At 45.2% G+C, this 23560-nt stretch overlaps 1 protein-coding gene and 1 long non-coding RNA gene across 2 annotated transcripts in view; one reads left to right on the top strand and one right to left on the bottom strand.

Moving 5' to 3' along the window:
* The window catches only part of CCN6 (cellular communication network factor 6), a 27969-nt gene extending 4409 nt beyond the window's left edge, over positions 1-23560 (bottom strand). The window contains exons 1-6 of the mRNA XM_034669003.1: positions 23460-23560; positions 21812-21935; positions 19649-19709; positions 6931-7201; positions 3326-3568; positions 10-203 (exon numbers count right to left, since the gene is read on the bottom strand). Of these exons, the coding sequence (XP_034524894.1) occupies positions 10-203; positions 3326-3568; positions 6931-7201; positions 19649-19709; positions 21812-21909 (867 nt within the window). The 5' untranslated portion in view covers positions 21910-21935; positions 23460-23560. The remainder of the gene's footprint in view (positions 1-9; positions 204-3325; positions 3569-6930; positions 7202-19648; positions 19710-21811; positions 21936-23459) is intronic.
* On the top strand, positions 89-5352 carry LOC117803962. The gene is made up of 4 exons (XR_004628089.1): positions 89-198; positions 1331-1477; positions 1918-3642; positions 3991-5352. It is a non-coding gene; the product is annotated as an uncharacterized LOC117803962 (long non-coding RNA).

Genomic DNA, 23560 nt, shown 5'->3' with positions numbered 1-23560 from the left:
AAATGTTACCTTTACTCTCTTTGATATATTACTGTCACAAGGTTGAATATAACACAGTCTTCTCTCTTTTCTCATTTCACAGTTGCTATTTTCATTGGTGACCCGATCGGATATTCCCATCCCACATGTTTTGGAGCAAGGGGTCCACTTCGTTGCTTGCACAAGACATTTTCTTTTCCAAATAAGTGGGAGATTCCTGTAAGCTAAAATAAAGGGGGGGAAGTACATGTGTATACATATATGTACTCTGATAGACCACTTTTAATCATTATTTTTCAGCTAATAGTTAATAGATCAGAACCTTTTATGTAATGTGACTCAGAATAAAATAAGCTTATGGTCTAATTCATCATTCTCTTTTTCCCACTTTCCAAATTACCTTTCAATCAAATGTGACAGTCCAATTTCTTAGGAAGAATAAAAATACTTTATCTTGGAAAATCTGAGTAGATGCATCCACGTGCTTCTGCTTAGCTCATCTAGAGTAGGAAACTACTGTGTTTTCTCTGGTTCTTGCCTCTTGCTGGATATTATTTTCAACAATGAAATAGACATTAGTAGGATTAAAGAGTTCAAGATATTAATCAGAACAATGTCTTAATGTTAAATTTCGTATTATGTTAAAATCTAAAATACAAAAGTTACATTTGAGAATAAACTATTGAGGCCAGTTATTTTTCCTCCACTTGTTTTAATCTAGTCTTTTAGAAAATTCTCTACATTACATTGAACTAATCAAAATAATCATATACTATGTCATGGCAAATCTGTAATCTATTTTATTCATTCAGCTTAATTGCTATGTTCCCTATGGTATCAGGCCCATTGTATTCAGGTCATTGGCTAGCCATTTCAAATCACTTCTAGAAAAAGACGTGGCAAGGAAAAGATGAATAGATCTATGGGTGGCTGGGTAAGTTGGTGGATAGATGGTGATTCCTGCTTCGCAGAAGGGAGGGGAAGGGGATGAATAATGAGAATACCATGAGTGCATAATTCTTCCAATTTATAAATCCATTGGGAGCTTCTTGTTCTGCTCATGAATGAATTAGGCCATTGCTTCGTTTTAAACAAACTACATATTGGTTTGTTGTCTCAAAGCATTTCCTTAAGGTTAATATGCATCCTAAAACAGATGCTTGGAATAAGGTTGTGATTCGAGTCTGAAGTTGAACATAGCAAAATTCTGGCTACATTACTTCAAAATGCCAATTTAAAACTCTGAAAAGATACTCCCCCCAACCCCCTCAAACCGCCTTCTTGATAGGAAATATCAGTCACTTTGAAGTATCTGCTGTCTTCAAATAAAATGATACTTTACTGCTTTCAGTGTTATTACAGTAGGATCTTGCAACTGCACAAGAAACAGAGAGAGAGGAAGCAGAAACATGAAGATACCTGGAAGGTAGACAACAGTTTAAAGACCTCAATGCAGGAAGCAGATTAAAAGCCCAGCACGCATCTGCAATAAATAAAGGTAGGTCAGATGATCATATTACCAATAACCCCCTTAAAGTTAAGCCAAGAGCTGCAGCTCAGGAATTTAACATTCATTAAAAAGCAAGAAAACTAGAAGAGCTTTTAAAGAGTTTATTTAGTATTTGGTGAGCAGTGAGGAAAGCATGGGGGCATTAGGTCACTGCCTGCTTCATACGGAGTAAACAAAACCTAGATTCCAACCATAGGCCGTCTGGAATTAAGTAAGTATATAAATTACTATCACAAATATACCTTAAAGTGTGTGTTTGTCATTGTGCTTAATTTTAAAAACCAAACTTCTATTTGGGCTCATAAACACAGTTTCAAAGTTAAGCAGAGGAGGGGCTTTAGACTGAACATGTACTTCCTTTGAAATTTATCGAGGCCTGTGATCTCAACTACCAAGAGCACAGCGGCAGATTTTCTCATTTTTTGTAGCAAAGCACTAACCACTAAGAATGACCATCTAACACGCCCTCCAACAAGGTTTCAAGTGAATCCTCTTGGAACTGCTCTACCGCCACAAAGGAGACCGACTGAACTTGATCCAAAGAGCTTTGCTTGTGGAAACTGCTGGGCTAAGGTATTTTTTCACCTGCGAGGTTCATGCATGGGTCCCAAGAACTCACACTGAGTCCCTCAGATCCAATGCAGAAAATCAACTGTTCCTGTACATTTTGAAAAAAGAACAGTTTGGCTTAAAATTTTAAAGATCTTAGAGCATCCGTAGTGTCCTGCTATTAGCTGAATGCCATAAAGTATGGTAAATGCAAACTCGCCACAACCTGTTAAATTATTTTCAAATTAATTGGCATAATGGAGGTCTCTGAGAAAGCTTCTTTCAGAGTTAGTTTTTAAAATATCTAAAACATTTCTCTGATGATAGTTGCTTTTATTAAATATCCACATAATACAAGTGAACTTTGGAGTTTTTAGCGTAGATAAATATCCCTTCTCTATCTCCATGGCACCTTTAGTTTCCTAAGCTCTAAATTTTGATAAAAAGGCATTCTTGATTTCTGGTTGAAAACACAGATGTGAATAGTAACCAGGCATGAACACTAACCCTTTTGAGTCCTTTCTCATCTGTGCTTCATTGATTGGTGTTTTTGAAACTCCTGTCCCCAAAATGCCCTGGCGCTTAAATAAGATATTAACTTCGAGCTGACCAGAATACAACCTTTATGATCAGGTGCTCAAGGTGTGACACAGAGCCTCATTACAGGTCTCTGACTACTCACATATCTGGAGAACCTTCTTAAAAACACCTGTACGTGTGTTGCTTTAGAGAGAGGTTGGTGACTGGAGAGCTTCATTTCCAGAGTAAATGAAAAGATAATCTTATGTCAGCCATTTTCTATTTTTAGAAACAATATTTACAAATGCTAAACATATTCTTCAATATTTTTAATCAGTGGGCTTCCATTTCTGCTTTCATCGTATAACAAATTTGCCTTTGAAAATTTTGGGGACTGGATGGTTCGCACTTCTTGCCCATAATAAAACAAGAAAAGTTTTTCTCAGGGTACATGTGAACAATATTTGGTCAACTTTCCTGAGAAGAGGTTGAGTGTAAATGAGCAGAGGCATAGGAGAGTTTTTCTGACCCAGCAGAGCTTTTAAAAACTGGAAAGTTTTACTGGAAAAATCTAAAACATTATGACATTTCCTTTTGAGATACTTAGAATGTACCTCTCTGAGGCAGACTGAGCAATGGCACTGCCAAACTAAATCTCACATTGACCACTAATCAGGAAGCGCTTACTGAGTACCTATGGTACATCAAAGGAACATGAAAGAAAACCACAAGACGCCACACATGAAAAATAAATATGCTTCTAAGCACCTGGCATTGTTTTGTAGCTTGTTGAAAGCTGCTGTTGGAATGGTTCCAGGCCACAGTTGGATTGATCAGACTTCTTTCTACCTTTAGCCGTAGAGCAGCGACTGTCAGCCAGCTTTGGTATGAACAGAGGTGTGCATCCAATGGCCCCACTCACACAGAGGCAGCTAAACAGGGGGTTGGGCTGAAAGACTTGGCCATTACGATAATGTACCCTGTTGAACTCGCATCCCACAGCTAGAAGGTCTGAAAAGAAAGAAGAGCAAAATCACCAACAAAGCCATAACTGATAGTCCACACCTGACATGATAAACACAGAGGTAAGAGCTATCTCCTTCATGAGGTAGTGTTCTCAACTTCTTAGGCCCCATCTGGAACCTCCTTCTCAGAACATCTGTAAAAGGTGAAAATTAGATACTTTCATTTTATTGTAGGCTGTCAGCCCTTTCAGAATTAAGACCAACTACAGGCCCTGTTCTATCACTGTGAGGATAGCAGTGAGGTAATTATTCTAAGTCTGAGAGATGGGTTGGTGGCGGGTAAGAGTTTTCCCCAGACGTCCAACAATAGGCAGGGATATATTCGTAGGAAATGAGGCTACATGAATGGCTGAAGAAATAATTTGTTTAACTACAGTACTGCACGTAACTTTTTTTTCTTTCGTTAAGAGAATTGGAGGAAACTTTCACTCCTCTGAGAGGCATTCTGGACCTGGATCAACAGTTCTCAAAAGCATGACCCCTCGGAACTTGGCAACACTGAGACCCTTGCAAGAAAATCTGCAAGGTCAAAACTCTTTTTCGGAATACTAAGATGTGCCTGGCTGTTTTCACTGTGTTGCTATTTACACTGAAGATACAAAAGCAGTGGTGACTAGAGCTGCTGCTGGAACCTTAGCATGAAGCAGACTGTTCAGGGTAGTCACTGCATTTTTGCCTTGCCACTGCACTTGTCCATAAATGCACTTTTTTTGGGGGGAAGCTAGTTTTACTTAATAATGTCCTGACAGTACAGCAAAAATTATTAACTTTATCAAATATATGTCTTTTTAATATCCTTTGTGATAAAATAGGAAGTATCCTTAGAGCATTTCTATACATATTATATCATCTTGAGGAGAAGCACCTATTCTATATGAGTTTTGGGCTGAACCAACCACTTTTTTAGTAGGAATTTCACCTGAAGAAATTCACTGACAGGTAAACCATGATAACTCAGGTATTTGGCAGACATTTCCTTGAAAATCAACAGTGAGTCTGTCACTTCAAGGAAAACAACTTTCAGGCCAATGACAGAATTCAGGCTTTCAAGCAAAAAATAGAATTTTGGAAAATCTGTATCCACCACTGAGATCTTTATAGCTACCCAATATACAGACTTTTCTGATGAGATTAGTATTAATTAATGTGATTTTTAAAAATATTGTATAATTAAGTGTATCAATATTTGGAACATCTACATAACCATTGTTCCAAACTAGCATTTTCCAAATAGCCAATGCATGGTATTACAAAATTATGCATAAGTAAAAAACCCATTCCAAGGAGGTCTTGGATAGGCCATTTTATTGTCAGAGTTTGACAAGTTCATTGATATGGTTTCAGATTCCATGATGCAGCTAATTTTCAAGAAACTACCACTTCTCAAGTTTTAATGTAATATCAAAAAGAATATTCACAATTATCTTAAAATTCTGTTAAAATATTCCTGCCTTTTCCAATGATCTATCTGTGTCAGGCTGGATTCCCTTCATAGATTTCAACCAAAATAACATACAGGAATAGACTGATAGCAGAAGCAGATAAGGAAATCTAACTATCTTCCATTAAGCTGGACATTAGAGAGAGGTGCAAAAAATGTAAACCTGTTCCATTCTTCTCACTAGTTTTTCTTTGTTTTAGAAAATAAAATATTATTTTGTAAATATATTATTCCCAGCAAGTTGCAATGGGTTTCCTATTTTTAAATAAATTAGTATTTTTAAATTTCTAATCCATTTAAATACCAGTAGAGAAAACCTACATAAACAAAAGCTCTTGGGGTCTTCGTTAATGTCTAAGACTAAAGGGGTCCTCAGACCAAAGTTTAAAAATCATTGTTCTATATCACAGATCAGCAAATGTTTTGTAAAGAGCCAAATAGTAAGTATCTTAGCATTTATAGACCATTGGGGTTTTGTTGCAGCGACAGGGCTCTGGCCCATAAAGCAGCCACAGACCATGTAACTGGATGGTGTGGCCCTGCTCCAATAAAATGCTATTTCCAAAAACAGCCTGTGAGCCTGATTTGGCCCCTGGGCCATAGTGCGAGGCCCCAGTTCGAGGTCATTCGCACTCCCATCCTCAAGGCTATGCTCTTAAAATACTCATCACATTGTATGTGACATCACGGGTGGAAAGATCTGTCTGACACAATAAACTTTGACTCTGTGAGGACAGGGCCTAGATACATATTTTTTTTTCTTTGTTGTGTCCCCAGCTGCTGGTCACAGAGCCTGGCGTGGTAGAGGCTTCCCCCTCTGTGTCTGTTAGGTTATTGCAATAACTTGCCCAGCACCTTTTGGGAGAAAGGGGTATCGTGATGCCAGAGTCTGATAGGACACGTGTTCCCTGTTAAATTTTCTTAATAGCTAACATTTTTAGGAGTCTGCTGCTGACCAGATATTCGGCTAGGTGTTTGGGGTTTTGTATCATTATTTCATTTGCTCCTCCTGGCATGTCTGTAAGGTAGGAAGTATATATGATATAGTTGAGGCACAGAGAGGTTAAGCAACTTGACCTCAAGGTCACTCCGCATATAAAGCCCAGAATTGGAACCCAGCACCTCCATTCTGAATCAATATAGTTTAGTCAGCACTCAGCAGGGGTGTCAGGCTATCAACCCTGAACAGCTCCCACATTCAGTCCACGCTCACAGCCAGACTCCCGGGAGTAATGTGCCTGCCCCCCGCAGTCCTTCCCACGGACTGGCTCAAGTGTCCAGCTGACTTGCCTGTTTCTCTTCCCTTAGAAATTTGAATTTTTAACCCTCGGTAAATCAGGATCCCGAGTGACCGTCGAGGTGTCGATTTAGAGGGTCCCAATCAGTCTCCAGAGCGAAAGTCCCTCAAGCCGAGGGTCAGGCTGTGATTTGGGGTACCCTACCTTCCTTTTTACACATCTGCTGCAGTTACAAAGTACAGTGATGTGACGGTTATCTGGAAAGGCTGAGCTGAAGGCCGTCCGTCTGCATACCAGTTACACAGACTTACTTTGAAGCAGGATTGGTCTTCAGTGACAGAGGACGCTGAATCCGGACTGCGTGTGACGGTAGTAACAGCCGCTGTCACTGCGTGGCGCTTCAAGAAGTCAGTCTCTCTTTACATCACCTTTGCTCTGTTTCTCACGGAAAGCAATTGCCTAACTACAAGCTCACTTCAACGCAATAAAAATAACCCAGGTTTCTGACCACGTGTAAGCACCTGCCAGCGTCACACGCTGCGCCTGGGGCAAAGCCGACACTCCCCTCGCTTTGAGCCTAACTGAGCTGCTTATTCCCCAGGAAACATCCCGGCCGGCGACCCGACATCAGACCCGGGCTTCGCCCGCGGCCTCGCAGGAGACACTTACGCGCGCACACCCCGGTCTCGAACCGAGGCCCGTCGGCCGAGTAGTCGCAGTAGAGCCCTTTGTGGGGGTCGCAGAGGTCGGCTTCATTACAGACGTCCCCCTGCTGTCTGGCGCACACCTTACAGCAGCCGCAGCCGTCCCGCAGCAAGCTGACCCCGGGCGGGCAGCGGGGCTTCCGCCGAGGGCAGGCGCACGGCCAGTGACAGAGCTGTCTGCGAGGTGGCGCTGCGGCGTCCGCGGCCGCCCCTGCCTCCGGCGCGCTGCCGCAGAGCTGCGGTGGGTAACACAGGCACCATTAGCGTCCTGAACGAATTTCAGGGATGGACAGGAAGAGGAGACTTCCCCGAAGCGGGCGGGCTACAGTGTGGTGAGTTGGGACATCTATCAGCAGCTGACCCCATCCCTCTTTCCCAAACCTGCCTCACTCCGCCTCCAGCACTTCGCTTTCTTCCTCCTCCCTCCTCGCTGATGGCTCCTTGCCCCTGCGCTTTGCTGGGTCCTTCGCGCTCTCTTCACCCTTAATCAGAGCCCCTCCCCGCCCCCGCCCGTGATGAAGACCTCTCGAGACTCTCCCCTCACTAGATCTGTATCTCCCGCCACACCTGCCTTCGGGACTTGCGCGCAGCCGGCCAGATGTCCCCGTGGAGATCTGAAAAGCCAAGTTCAACGTGACCAAGGCAAACTCCCAAGTTTCCCTCCCCATCTACTCTTCCAGGCAAACCCCGCTTGAGCACACGCCAAGTTCATTTTTTCAGAAAACCTTGGGGTCAGGTCCCTCTTGACTCTTCTCTCACATTTCACCTCCCGCCCCTCAGTAAATCCTGTTGGGTATGTCTTTAAAATGTACCCACTCTAATAATTTCTTAACACCCCCACTGCTATCGTAGTGATCCAAGCCACAATTATTTCTCACTTTAGATGATTATAATAGTCTTCTAAAGGTTCTCCTTGCTTCCCCTTTGTCCTCTATAGCCTTCACTCGGCAGAAAGGTTAAAATAAAATAAGCTACAGCGCCTATAGCTAGCGATACTGTATTATATACTTTAATTTTGCTGAGAGAGTAGATCTTATGTTAAAAGTTCTTACCACACATAAAGAATAATAAAGGGGACAGGAGAAAACTTTGTGGGGTGATGGATATGTTTATGGCTGTAGTAGTGATGACAGTTTTATGAGTATGTACTTATCCCAGAGTTTATCAAATGGTATACATCGAATATGTTTATCTTTTTACAATCATACTTTAATTCATGTCACTCCTCGCCCACAAGAGGTGGCTTCCTCATGGTTTCCTATTTCGATGTAAAAGCCAAACTACCAGCCTCAGTCAATTAAGCGGTTAAGGTCTGCCTTCAGCTCAGGTCATGATCCCAGGGTCCTGGAATCAAGTTCCACATCAGGCTCCCTCCTCAGTGGGGAGTCTGCTTCTCTCTCTCCCTCTGCCCCTCTCCTCTGCTCGTGCTTATTCTTGCTCTCTCTCTCTCTCTCTCAAATAAATAAATAAAATCTTAAAAAAAAAAAAGCCAAACTACCCTCTAAGGCCCTGCAACATCAGGTCCCTACTCCCCACCTTCCTTTGCCCACTGCCGTTCACCCACTGTCTTGCTTCACTCCACTCCACACCCACCTCATTCTTTGAACACTCCAAACATGCTCCTCCCCCAGGTGCCTTCGAGGCTCACTCTTTCACTTGCTTGCATCTGTGGTCACATTTATCAGTGAGGCCCTTCTTTATATAATAGCACCCTGCTCCAGCCTTTTCCTCATAGACCTTCTTACCACCTATCTTAGTCCTATATGTTCTACTTGTTTATTTTCTGAAGCGTGCATCAAGAATGTGAGCTTCTGGGGCGCCTGGATGGCTCATCTGTTAAGTGTCTGCCTTCAGCTCAGGTCATGATCCCAGGGTCCTGGGATCGAGGCGCATCTGGCTCCCTGCTCGGCGGGAAGCCTGCTTCTCCCTCTCACACTCCCCTTGCTTGTGTTCCCTCTCTTGCTGTTTCTCTCTGTCAAATAAATAAATAAAATCTTAAAAAGAAAAAAAAAGAATGTGAGCTTCTTGAAGGGCAAGCTCTTTGCTGAGTGTCTGTCTTATCACCTGTAATAAATTGACTGAAAGAACATGGGACCTCCTATGTGCCGAGTGCCTTATATGATTACATCACTGAACCTTCATTAGAACAGCAGGGAGCAGTTACTATCTACCTATGATAGGCACAGTAATCCTCCCTTTAAAGATATCTGTGTTCCATTCCCTGGAACCTATTAACATGTTACCTTACATAGCAAAGGGGATTTTGCAGGTGCAGTTAAAAATCTTGAGATGAGATTATCCTGGATTAACCAGGTGGGCTCAGTGTAACCACAAGCATCCTTAAAAGGGAGAGAGGCAGGGGGTGCCTGGTTGGCTCAGTCAGTTAAGCACCTGACTTTTTTTTTAAATTCAATTAATTAACATATAGTGTATTATTAGTTTCAGAGGTAGAGTTCACTGACTCATCAGTTGTATATAATACCCAGTGCTCATTACATCATGTGCCCTCCTTAATGTCCATCACCCAGTTACCCCATCCTCCCCTCACATCCCCTCCAGCAACCCTCAGTTTGTTTCTATGAGTAAGAGTCTCTTATGGTTTGTATGCCTGAGCTCTCAACCCTTACCTTCCTTCCTTCCCTAGTCCAGCTCCTGCCACAAACCAGCTTTGATATAGAACAAACCACCTAATCTCTGCATCTGTCTCTCCTCTCCAGCCTAGACCTCTCTCCCTAAGCTTGCAACTCATGCATTTCCATGGGGTGTATCCACTTTGATGCCCCATGAGCATCTCATTTTCTCCTTCCCACAACAGACCGCTCCCCAGCTAGTAGTCCCCGTTTTAGTGAATGGTGGCACCAACCACCGAGTTCCCCAAGCCAGGAAGCTGAAACTCAACCTCACCTGCTCCTCTCCTTCATCTCGCACACCTGAAAGTCACTGACTTACAGGAAAGCCCAAACTCCTAAGCACAGCATTCAGGGCCCTCCTCATCTCTTGCTTGCCTTAGGTTCTAGCAAGTTCAAGTATCTGCAGTTCCCTGCATATCTGATGCTGTTCCTTCTGCCTCGAACATGCTTCCCCTACCCCCACTCCTTCACCTGGCTCTGTTCAGGTATCACCCTTTCCAGAAAACTTTTTTACAACCTCTCCTGCCTCCCTTTTACATGTCCTCGCACTGAAATTATCTGTGTAAGCACCTGTTTTCTCCACGTGCTTAAAGCTACCCGGCCTCAGGGACCTGTGGCTCATTTGTGGATGTACTATTGGTGCCTAGCACAGTGCCTGGCAAGTAGTTTATATAATTAACTCTCAACTTTTATTTGATAGGTTGGAGGCCCTTGCACTGATCCAGAAATATAAACCTTCCAACTCAAAAATCCTACCTTGAAAAGCATCAGTTAGCAATGCCGCCATTCCCCCCTCAGCCTTTTGCCTAATCACTGGTAAAATGTAGCCCCCGGAGAAACCCTTTCAGCTACAATTCAAGTGGAAGATACGATGTGAGGATAGAGTTTGAGGAAACAGTGCTCGGACTCTGGAGAAGGAGGAGGGGGACGGAAATACAAGAGTGGAGAAGGGAGTAGAAATAGTGTCTACTTCTCAATTTTTCCCAGTTCAGCCATGGTTACCAGGGCCTCCCTGCCACGTTCAGTGGCCGCTCAGCTGGGCACGTGTTCATGAAGTCTCTATGCCTGCCCCTTGTCCCCTTCTCTGAGGTGTTTGACTCTTTCCTAATTTCTTCTCCCTTGGCTTTCATGACAGCAGACCCTCCCAATTCAACCCTTCCCTCTCAACACACTTTCTCAATTTCTTTTTTTTTTTAAAGATTTTATTTATTTGTTTGACAGAGAGAGAGACAGCCAGCGAGAGAGGGAACACAAGCAGGGGGAGTGGGAGAGGAAGAAACAGGCTCATAGCAGAGGAGCCTGATGTGGGGTTCAATCCCATAACACGGGGATCACGCCCTGAGCTGAAGGCAGACACTTAACGACTACGCCACCCAGGCGCCCCCACTTTCTCAATTTCTTTTGCAGATTCCTGTTACCCCAAATATGACTTACATTTAGACCAGTTGGTGTTTCATGACCTTATTGCATTTCACCCTCTGCACACTGCCTCTTAGCAATCTCGTCCACCTCTTTGCCTTCAATTTCCACCTTGTGCGAGCTTCAAAACTAAATTTCCATCCAGGATTTTTCCACTGAGCACTAGAGCCATATAGCTGACTACCTACTAGACAGCACCACTAAAAAGTCCCAGGGAAAAACTCATTCCCCAAACTCATCATCCCTCACCCACCTCTGCCCATTTGGACAGCTTCTCCAAAGTCTGGAGTTAGGAAGCTAGCAGTCATCCAGGTCATTTTCTTCTCCCTCACCTCCCATAGCCATTCAGTGTCTAATGCTTAGTGTCCTCATATTCCTAGATCTAGTCACTCTTTCGCTGTTTGCACTGCTACTGAGTGTGGCTGCAATACATTCCTTCCTCGAGAATGACTTCCCAAATGAATCCACCACATTGCTGCTGGAGGGATCTCTTTAAAAAACATATCTGGGGGCGCCTGGGTGGCGCAGTCGTTAAGCGTCTGCCTTCGGCTCAGGGCGTGATTCCTCTCCCACTCCCCCTGCTTGTGTTCCCTCTCTCGCTGGCTGTCTCTCTCTCTCAAATAAATAAATAAAATCTTTTTTTAAAAAAAATATCTGATCCTACTACTCCTCTCCTTAAAGCTCATGAGTGGTCCCTACTGGGTACACTATGCAGTCCAAAATTATAAGCATGCTGTCTAAAGCCTGTGCTGGTGTATGCCTTCCTCTCCAGCCTTCACTCTCAATGCACTCTCCTCTGCACCTTCCTGCTTACCGGACCCACCAGGTCAGTTTCCTGCTCCATGCTTTTCCTCCTATTGCTGCCTCTTAAGGAAATGCCTACTCTCAACACTGCCCCCCTGCAGACACCTGTTTCTCCTTCTAATCTTGGAGCATTTCTATATAATCTCTGAGGCCACAAGGTAACACTGTTGAAAACCAAAGATAAAGAGAAAATTTTGAAAGCAGAGTGAGAAAAAAGAAGCATTACATACAAAAGGATGACAAAAAGAATGAGATCTGACTTCCCATCAAAAGGAGACCACAGTGTTCTTCAGTACGTGCCTTGGATATAGCCAGACAATAGACTGTTCTTCAGTGCTAGAAAGAAATGAGCTATCAATCCGTGAGAAGACACGTATTACTAAGCAAAAGACGCCAATCTGGAAAGTCTACATACTGTATGATTCCAACTACTTGACATTCTGGAAAAGGGCAAAACCATGGAGACAGTAACAAGATCAGTAGCTGCCAGGCGTTGAGGGAAGGGGTAAGCAGATGGAGCACAGAGGATTTTGAGGGCATTGAAAATACTCTATGATACTGTAATGGTGCATACATGTCATTATACATTTGTCCAAACTCATAGGATGTATATCACCAAAAGTGAACCCCAACATAAACTATGGACTCTAGGTAATAATGTGTCAATGTAGGTTCATCAGTTGTAACAAATATACCATTCTGGTGGAGGACGTTAATAACAGGTGGTATAAAATCTCCATACATTCCTTTCTCCAATTTGCTGTGATATTTTTTTTTTTAAGATTTATTTAGCTATTTGGGAGAGAGAGAGCATGAGAGAGAGCATGAGTGGGCAGAAGGAGAGGGGGAGAGAACCTCAAGCAGATTCCGTGCTGAGTGCAGAGTCCGATGCAGGGTTCGATCTCATGATCTAAGCCGAAACCAGGAACTGGGTGCTTAGCCAACTGCACCACCCAGGCACCCCTCAAATTTGCTGTGATCTTAAAGCTACTCTAAAAAAAAAAACTGTCTTTAAAAAAAAAAAAAGGAGGAGGAGGAAGTGAACAAGAGCCAGTGCTGAAAGGGGGCGGAGAAAAAAGACTATCAACCTGGAATTCTAGCTCCAGTGAAATTATCTTTCAAAAGTGAAGGTGAAATTAAAGGCATTTCCAGTTAAACAAAAACTGAGAAAAATTGTTGCTAACATACCTGCCTCACAAGGAATATTAAAGCAAGATCTTCCGTCTAAAGGAAAATCACAATAGATAAGAATTCAGAAATACAGGAAGAAAGAAATGAAGAGTCCCAGAAATGGCAAATAGTGGGAAAATATAAAGATATATATATATATATATATATATATAGTTTTTCAAAATTAAAATCTCAGAACAACAAGAGTCAGCAGACCTTTTTGGTGCAACAGAAAAGAAATGGAACAGAATTCTTTTGGTCCACCCAAACAGGCTCTCTTGGTGTAACAGAAAGAAAGGGTTTTGCCACCAGAGCTGAGCTGATATATATATAGAGAGAGAGAGAGAGAGAGAGAGCGCGCGAAAGAGAGAGATAGAGTGATCATAGATGACTTTCTATCATTTATTTAATCCTTGAGCCTCAAACCTCCTCTGTAAAATGGAATTATTAATGTCCACCTTATAAGGTTATTTTGAGGATTAAGATAATAACTAAAGTACCTAGCACAGTGTCTGGCACATGGCAGATGTTCGACAGATGGTAGGCTTTCTTCCTCAAAAATTCATAATGGCAAAAGTAAGCAAAATAATACTTTCTTGTTGCTGTACTTCAACACCTTTTTATGTTTTTGGTTTTCTGGGGTTTTTTTGTGTTTGTTTTTTTTAAGTTTGGACACATCTCTCTGTAAGGGAATATTTGTTGTTTAGGAATACCTTGTAGGCTCTGCATTCACAACAATGATAGGCCTTTTCTCAAGAAGGTGGACTGGGAGATAGGCAGCCCCATCTCACTGCTGCTGGGGAAATGTGCCCTCCTCATAACAGTGGAAATAAACGGTACCACTAGCATTCTTCTTAGGATTCTTTTATAATCTTAGATCTCTCCCTATAAAATAAAACACATTTCAATCTCTTATTTCCTAAAAAACGATTTCCTGCCCTAATCAACTATTAACTCAAAGACACATTCCATGTTTTCCAAATCACCCAAAGGTTTCAAAAGCTTCACCCTCTGTGCAAGCAAGAACCGCCACCACGGTGTAAATAAATCCATAAATAAGTCACCCTGTTTTCACCTTCTTAGTAAAAAAAATACGAAGGCAATGAATTGCTCCTATTAAATTCAACTTCCCTTTGGTCTGTTGCTTAAACTATTTCAAAGTCTTCATGGACTGATTCCCTTTCATGAAAAGTGAGAAACACATGATTTGAGAAAAGGCAACGCAACAGAACGTTTTAAAAATAAAAATGTGTCTCCGAAGTGCTCCTCTCCAACAAGAACCGGCTTTTAACTGAACAGAGTTGTCAGGATCACTTTTTCCAGGGGCTCTCTGCACATTTTGCCCGCAGCCGTGGAAAGCTGAGCCCCAGCCGGGGGCCCAAAATAGAGGCACCGGTCAGCCCGCCCCGCCAGCCAGAGCTGCCGCCTCCCAGAGCCTCCCAGGTCCGTGGTCGGTGTCCTTCTCCACTCAAAAATATACATTATTCAAGTTTGGGAGCTGTTCAAACATATCGAAAGAAGGATTTAGTGCCATTACCCGAGAGGGAGAAAGGTTTTCCACTTCTTTCCCGAAGCTAATAACCTAAAACCCAACTTTCCTTGGAGAGGAAAATGGCTCCCCGTTTGGCACGAAGTCTTTCCGCAAGGAATTTATGCCCCCGCTTCGCCCATCTTCTTCCTCCTTTCTCATTTCTGACCTGAAGAAACACGAGCCGAGGGCACTCAGGAGGAGAGGGGCTTACCTGCGCCAGAGCAGCGCCCAGCAGCGTGGCAAGGAGGAGCCCCCGCATGTCCCCCAGGAGCCTCGGCGCTGGGAGGGAGGCGGCGGCCCAGGCCGCGCACAAAGGGCCCCTGTGTCTCCTCAGCAGGACCCACGCCTCCACCTCCCACGCCCGACTTTGTGCTCACACTCTCAGCCTCTGCTCTCGCTCTCAGGGACCTGCTTTAATGAATACCCTGTTTTCCTTCCTGCGACTGGCCTCCTGTTTACCCTCGCTGGGGCGTGGAGCGCGTCCGGAGGGTGTGAGGGCTCGTCCCCAGGACTAAGGAGGATGGGTCAGGGGCTGACTTTTCTTTGAGCAACTGTTCTGCCAGTTCCCAGAGATCAGAGTCTGCCCTTTGGTAAAAACGGAGCAGTTGGAGGCATTCCCCTTCCTCACCCTCAGCCTCCCCATCCACTCAAGACTTGCCCTGCCCCAGGCCCTCCCGGCCCAGAGCACAGAGTGCTGGCCTGCTCTCTGTCCCCAGCCCCAATGGCAGCCGGCAATGGGGTTCTCCCTCCACAGCCGTAACAGGGTTCCAAAGGCCCTCCCTGACTCCCCCAGCTCTGGATTCTTCCTCAGAGGCCCCACGGTACCCTGCACTTACCTCCCTCACAGCACATCTCTCATGCCAGCTGGCTCGTGACTGGAAAAAATGGAGGCAGATCTGGGTGGACACCTAGAGGATCTGGCCTGAGAGAAGTTCTCTCTGTGACCACAGTGCCATGACAGATGAAGTAAAGTTAACCCCAATCTCTTTGGGCTAAGATAAAACAATTATGCTAGTGGCAGTCATTTAACAAATTAAGATTGGGGGAAGAAAACAATTTATTACAAATCTGTACCCCCCTCCTTCTCAATCTCACCTCCCTGGCGTGTGTGGCCACCCGCCCATCTCCTCTAGTGTTTGTGTGTGTGTGTGTGTGTGTGTGTGTGTGTGTGTGTGTGTGTGTATGTGTGTGTGTGACCTTCCTTCATCCCACTTTCTCAGCCTTGGTCTTTGCTTATGCATCCTGATATGCATTGCATTGGAGTTTGTCTTCTTGTGGATCCTGAGTCTGGTCCACGTTCTTGCCCCCATCCAAGGGCCTATTTCTATTCTCTTTGACTCTTTACGTATCCTATCTCTTCCTGTTACCTTACCTCTCCTGGGCGCTCTGCTCACCTGTGTTTCGTTGGAGCAGTCCCAGTTATATAAAGACACCGTAAGTAAAGCCTAGTGCCGAGGGTCTGGGGAAAATCTGGGCTCTCTGCCAACCATGGGGAATCCGGGCTCCTCAGAGAGCCAGGGATTCCATAAGGTGCAAACTCTACACAGATTACTAAGTAGTCAATTAAACCATAATTATAATCACGCCAAAACAGCAAGGAATACCCAGTGTGGTTTTGATGTCAATTCCTACTCCTTCCTCCCTAAGAAATAGGACGAAACCTCAGAACCACCCAGTGAAGGAAAATATATCTGTTCTGTCCAATCCAGTCTATTTCTTTAATCTTTCTGGTTTAACACTGTTTGATCTTTGGGTTCACAACCTCAGTCATTCATGTGGCACATGGGCCATCAGAATGGATTGTTTCTCATCTCCTGGCTGGTCCGTCCAAAGCAGAGGAACCCCAGCCAAGGACTAGTGTACTGGTCAACTCCTTCCCTCCTGTGCTCCCTGTTCCGAGTGTGATGCAGCCCATATCTGTGGAGCCTTTGAACTTAAGGAGATTCATCTCCTCCCATTCGCTCTCTGTGAAATGTTGGTAGCAGCCGCCATTTTTCTGGAGATGTCTTTTCTGCCTCTGTAATCTCTCTGCACAGGGGAGGGGAAGGCGTCATACTTAGGATCCTTGAGTCTTGGGAGGAAAGGAACATCTTGGTTGAGAACTAACTCGGGAGCCCCCTCCCTCATCAAAGTGTAGAGAGTTGATTGGCTCTGAGTTACTTCCTGTCACACGTGTTTACACATCTCCAGCCCTGGGCATGTTCCTAGGTAACTCTTTCATGCCTACTACAGAGGGACTAAGGATGAATAGGATGTTTTTAGAGGTTGGGGCTGCCATCTTTGACTTCCGTCGATGAGAGCTATCATGGGGTGCCTCTTGTTCCAAGCACTTTCTTTTATTATCTCATTTAACAAAATGCTCCCCTGGATAGGAGCCGGATGCACAAGCGTTCAGCTCGTGATGTGCCTTCAAATACACATGGCATTGAGCATAGTTAATATTTGCATCATGTTTTGTGATTTACAAGGAAGTTTCACATTATTATCTTTATTAATTTCACAGCTCAGTGAGGTAGGCAAAAGCAGTATTAACTATCCTCATTTAACATATTAAAAACTTGAAGTTCAGTGATTGTACTTGGTCAATAAAACACACTTAATCCCTGACCTCCAGAGCTACTTGTAATCTACCGGGACAGAAGTCACTAAACAGACACACATAGTAGCCATCACTGAAACCGAATAAAGGCTAATAAAAAGCAAGACAGTCTAAGAAAGAATGGCAGGGAGGAACTGATGGAGCTCGGGGGCAGAGGACATCTCTGAGGAAATGGCACTTAGTGAGCTGAGAAAGGAAGCCAGCTGGAAAGTTGGGGACACTGCTGCCCAGGTGCTCTTTCCACTGGCGAAATGCACACCTCTGATGGTGACGAGCTCCATCCGCCAAGAGCACAGCCACTGCCCTTCCCCGTAAGATGCCTGAAATCCTGCTACCGGGCACATCGTCACAGCTAGAATAGTCCCTTCCCCCGGGGGGATTGGCCACCTAGACAGGCAAAGGTCCAAACCCACAGCTTCTTCCTTTCCTCTCTGACTGGCTGTGGGAGGGAGACACTGCTGGTGTAGTCGCACTGACAGCACCACGAGGGGGGGTCTGCATTCGCCTGCGTGGAACTAGAGGTGTACTACTAACAGCGAACAAAGCGTGCTCGGGTGTCTCCCCATCAGACTGACTCGTCTGGTGTTCTGGGCAACACTGCAGGGTGCATGCATCTTCCTTTCACTTACGAGGGAACCGTGAGACGAGGCCACATGGCCAGCAAGAAGCAGAACAGAGGTTCCAAGCCTTTACTCCCTGTGCTCGGCTACCTCTCTGCCTGGCCTATGCATCCCACGATAATCTGCAGCAGGGTGATTGGTTGAGATATTAATTTGCATTGAGTTCTCAACCCTGTTCTTCCTCCTGCTCCTTCCTCTAATCTCAAGTTGTTAGGCCTTTTATATTTCTCTCCGATCCATTCTCCCAGCAGAAAATGGAAGCCACTGAAAGGCTTTATCTCGTTTTTTTTTTTTTTTTTTTTAAGATTTTATTTATTCATTTGACAGAGAGAGAGAGAGAGACTGGGTGAGCACAAGCAGGGGGAGTGGCAGAGGGAGAAGCAGATTCCCTGCTGCACAGGGAGACGGTTGGGGAGGGCACTCAATGTGGGACTGGATGCGGGATGGATCCTAGGACCCTGGGATCATGACCTTAGCTGAAGGCAGGCACTTAAGCAACTGAGCCACAGAGGCGCCCCTTTATCTTGTCTTTCAGGGAGGCTTGATCTCCCTGAAGAGGGGAGGCTGAAAGAGGAGCGAGGGGAGTGAACATGAGGCAGCTGAGAAGAGGAAGCCGGTGAAGCCCATGGGCTGAGTGAGGCTGGAGGCTCAGGCCATCTGGTAACAGCATCAAAGCTCAGAGGGAACTTGGTGTTCCATGGTGCTTTCTGGGGACTGACCCAGCTTGCCATCGGCAAGCTCCTGCAGACCTTGGTGGGCCTGCAAAGCCTCTAGTGCCCGTGCAGGCGTGGAGCGTCAGGGTGTGGGCAGAAAGCTCAGAAAGTGAAGACCAAAAGCCGGGCCTCTTTTCTGGACACCCGCTAAGCCTCCTGGATTGTTGCTCAGCTGCCACTGGTGGTGGTGGTGGTGGTGCCTGTGTTGATGTTGGAGGTGGGGGGAGGGGAGATACACTGATGAGAGCTTAGAACAAATTTATCTCCAGATGGAGATAGGGGGAGGGGTTTGGAGCCAGGCTTAATTGTAATTTTAATTAAAGTTTAAACAGTTATTAGATTTAATAAATTTTTAATTTTAATTTGAAGAAAATGAAGAAATGGACAGTCCCTACACTCCACTGCTTGATTTGTAGAGTCATTCATACTTGCTACAAATACTCTTAAGTCTCACAAAATTGCTATTCTCCTTGGGTGTGTTCTCTGCCCTGAAAATTCACAGGCCCCAGAACCAAAACCACAGCCAGGACCTCTGGACCACCTGCTCTGGCTCTCTGCTCTCTCCTGGCAGAGCCTGCAACCAGATCTCTAGCAATTCAGCGATTTTTCCAGCCAGATTGACAATCCAGGCATAACAGTGCTGAAGGACATGTACATGGTAGGTGTGCAATAAGAATTTTTGGTTATTTAAAAGGACTCCTTTTAAAATCGCACGCTAACTACCATAGCTAAGCACAATGATCACTTTGCATGCATTTATCCACTGCATCTTTATGCTCATTTTCTATTACTAATTATTGCACTTTGCACCTTTTTCCTATAATGTCCTCATCATAAATGCAACTCAATCTTTTTACAAAGCTCTTGCCTCAAGAGTCCACTGTGATTTTTGGGCTACGGCCTGAGAGAGCAGGTGTATTCTCTCTGCTACCTCCCCAGCCCTCCTGAGCCTGGCGTTGGACACCTGTGTGTTCTCTGGGGGCTGCCCCGTGCTAAGGCACTGCCAATGGCTCCTCCCAACCAGCTTTTAATAAACCAGATCCAAGAACGAGCAGCCCCCGACAACCACACAACCCCAGCCCTGCCATCTGCGCGAGCCTCACGGCAGCATCTTTTTGAAAAGAAGCAGGTGCCCTCGCCTCGTTCCCAGGGCATCAAAAAGTCAGGCTGTGGCCCAAGGGAAACAAGGCCAAATACCTCAGAGGGATGTAATTCACTTTGTCGTTTGGCCCTGTTAGTCCGGTTTGCAGGGGGAGCCCTGTGTGGGAAAGAGGGCGAGTTAATGGAGAGGCGGACACTGAGGACGCCACAGGAGAAGTCGGAAGGGAGAAAGGGCGAGGGCAGGGTTATTTTCTGTACTTCTGTATGTGAGTGGAGCACATCTTTCAGAGAAGCAGCAGCGTGCATAATGTGGTGTGTCCTTCCTGACCTTACAAATGACTGTATGTGTGACTCGTAACCCAGTTAGAAGCACAGGCCCCTTGGCGGGGTGAGGGGCAGGCTGGACTTGGAGCCCGAAGACCCCAGTTCACATTCAAGCTCAGACACTTGGGAGTTTGCTTCCCCTAGCCCCACCTTCGGGCTTCGCAGCCCCTCCTCCCCTCCGGACACTGCTGCCACATTTACCTCCTTAATCACAAATGACAGCTCATTACACTCCTACTCAAAACCTTTCTTTTGGGGCGCCTGGCTGGCTCAGTCGGTGGGGGTGGGACTCTTGATCTCAGGGTGATGGGTTTGGGCCCTGCAATGGGTGTGAAGATTACTTAAAAATAAAATCTTTGAAAGACAAGAACAACAACAAAAAAACCCTTTCTTTCACTCCGCTTTGCATGCAGGTTGAAATCCAGCTCCTGGGTAACAGGGTAGGGGCCCTCTGTGATGCAGCAGCCTTCCATTGGGCCTCTCCCCTCCTCACCCCTGTGCTCTAGCAGCACAGAACTGTTGTGCTATGGGTCCCCCCAACCTCCTGCCTTGGCTTATGCTATGCTACCAGGAGAAACCTGCCCACTTGTCACTGGTCTGGTGAACCATGTATATAAGTGACCCCCCCGCCCCCACACCAAGAAGCCTTCCCAACCAGCACCCCAAAGTTCCCCAAGCCCTTTGTGCACCGCTGCTGGACCGGGTGAAATCTTTACTGCAATCATCTGTTTCCACGTGGGGGTGCCAGATTTAACTAATAAAAATGATAACAGCATTGAAAGGATGCCCACATATGGGACATATTTACACGAAAATATTATTCCTGGTTGACCCGAAATTCAAATTTAGCTGGGCATATGTTTATATGGATTTTCCCTCCTAGGCTATGTCAGGGGGAAGTGGAGACGGATGAGACTCATCGGTATTGCCCTGGTACCCACGAAATGACCGGCAGATGCTTCATAATCATTATTTACTTTACACGATCGGCGCTTGGCATTTTTAGCCTTAAAATGATTCATCTTACGAGCAAATGAGTAAGCAGCACACTTATTTTTTCTTTGCCTTTTAAAATTAGATGCACTCTTGAAGGCTTAGACTCGCTCCCTGCACAACCTAGACGGCAGTTTCTGACCTTCCAGGGCCCACCTGCGATAAGCATGGACGGACGCTAGATGGCGCAGTGGGCTAACGGAGCGGCTTTTGTGCGCGCGCGGCGGGCGCGGGTGATAAAGAAGGCGCGGCTCTGCCGCAGAGCCCTGCATTATTGATTGTGACGCTGCCGCAGAGGTGGGAGGAGCCCGCCGCCATCTTGCCAAGTCTGCAGCAGCGCCGACTTCCCTTCCAGAAGCTCTTCCCTCCCTGCAGCAAGCCCTATGATGTGCGAGGAGAGAGCTCTCCATGGCACACGTTATTGTTTCCATTCATAGGAAGACCGGCCCTTTCATTAGTCAGAACCATTTTTATTTCGCATTGTCACTGTGAATAGCGGCACCAAAGAATAGCAGATGTACCGTGTGAAAGCCACTGCTTCCGAAATCAATATCTATTTTAAAGTATTACCGAGTGTAATTAAAAGGCAATAAAATCGCGTGGGGGTGGGGTGAGGGTGTTCATCACCCAGTTATAACACGTTCTTATATGAATAGATGAAAATACTTTCGATGTAAAACAGTAACATTATATTGATGTGACCACGGCTACATTTTCAGCCAGCATTTTAACCGGAAACCTGCACATTCTATATGAAAATAGATGCTCTGGAACTAAACAGTGGGTGGGGCTTCCACGCGACCCCTGGGCGGCATCCCTCCCTTCTGACCAGTAGAGGGCGCTAATGCATTCGCACAAAAAGGGGGATCACACACCCAAATGATACATTTATGCAGCAAACATTGTGTTCTAACAGGAATCTTAAAATGTGTATTCACTCACCAATCCTTTTGTTTGGCCAGTGCCTGTCTTTGAACATGGATTTTCTGGTAAGAGTGCTGCCTTGTCCTCTTTCTTTGTGAACCACACACGGAATGCATCCTGTATGGTCTCTCATTCGGGTTACCTTAGTGAAATGAGAGTTCAAAGACAGTTCAAAGCATCTTGATTCAAGAATCCTTCTAGATACTGTACTGAGAACCATCCAATATGATTCAACAACACTTGTTAAACAACTTCCTTTCATTGAGTCTTTCCAGAGCAGCAAGCTTAACTTTCATTGGTAACACATTCCTCTCTTTGGGTACTCTTGTATCACCGGCTTTAACAATATGCAAAGTGTGTAATTACTGGAATACAGCCAAATGAAACGGACCAGTTAGGAAAGAAGCAAACACACACAGTGGGCCCACTAAACAGCATCCTCCTGCCATAACAGCCTCTAGCCCTCCCTCAGTGGGCTAGGATTTCAACAGATGAATTTTGAGGGGATACAAACATTGGTTCCATTACCATCAGTTTGTTTCACAAAGGAAATGGGGAGTTAGTTAATCTGGTCAAGCAGTTCCATGGAGGTCAGTTATGAGAGCTTCTACTTGAACCCAGAAAAATTATAATCATTTTTCCAAAGGCCGATAAATATATATACTAACCTATCACTTAGCCAAATCCACATGTAATGTGATTGAATCAATTGCTAAATCACATGCTGTCCTAACTTAAGACCTGGCAGAACAAAGCTGAGCTCACTTTTAGACCCAGCAGGGTTGTCAGCTGATGAGTTTCATCCACAAAACATTCCCAAGAGTGAGTCGCATGTCAACATCTCAGAGGATGGAAAGCAACTCTCCGGTCCTGGCTGCTGGCTGCTAGCTGCTAGAACGCCATCCGTGTCCTGTGCCAGTCATGCAGACACTGCCCTTACCGGCCCCTCGGATTTTATGTCCGAACTCAGTATATTCGACTGTAGCCAGCAAGAATTTTAGTTCTGAAATTCAGGTGCACGATAAATAGCATATATTTTTAGCATCCTGTAAATCCAGTTAAATGTGACCCCAAGTCCCTTCCACAGAGGTGATGGGCAATTGGATCATACTCATAATCGAGCACCTGCTCCATCCTGATTTTTGTCAGGGTACTTCCCGCACCTCACAGGCCACATTGTTCTAGCCCCTGTGTTCCTTTGGATCTAGAGTCTGCTGTTTCTGTCCCACTCTCGGAGTATAGGAATCATCAGTGACCTGGTTGGTCCTGCATCTGGGATCCACTCTCTCTGGCTCGGGTCACCACTAAGGATGTCCTTCATCTCCACAGCACACAACCAAGGAGTGGAGAGCAGCCCCCACTCTCACAAGACCTCTGACTCGTCTTGGAGGGGTGTCTCTCCCTCAATGCGCAGTTGCCTCCAAAGACGTGCCTCTTTCCCCTCCCAGCCTAGGGTAGAATTTACTGTAAACAGTAAAACCCTTTCAGATGGGCTCTAAAGAAACCAACTGGGTGGTAGAAACAGAGTTTGTGGACTGGCACTGCATAGAAATCAATTTTGTTCTAACGGGGTCAAAGTAATGTTAAAGATTCAGGGAAGTTTCAAACAAGAATATTTTGTCTTTTCTAGACAATTCTAAAAAGAGAAGGATGGAAACTTCCTCACCATGCAGAACATGGGGACTCGGTTGTTGGGCTCGTCAAGCATTTCCACATCTAAACATTTCATTTTGTTAACCAGCATTTCCAGCTCATACATTCCTTCCG

This window comes from Ailuropoda melanoleuca, chromosome 10 (genome assembly GCF_002007445.2).
Source record: "Ailuropoda melanoleuca isolate Jingjing chromosome 10, ASM200744v2, whole genome shotgun sequence".
NCBI classification, from domain to species: domain Eukaryota; kingdom Metazoa; phylum Chordata; class Mammalia; order Carnivora; family Ursidae; genus Ailuropoda; species Ailuropoda melanoleuca.
Note: the sequence above shows the minus strand (reverse complement) of the source record. Positions and strands in the feature narration are given on the sequence as shown.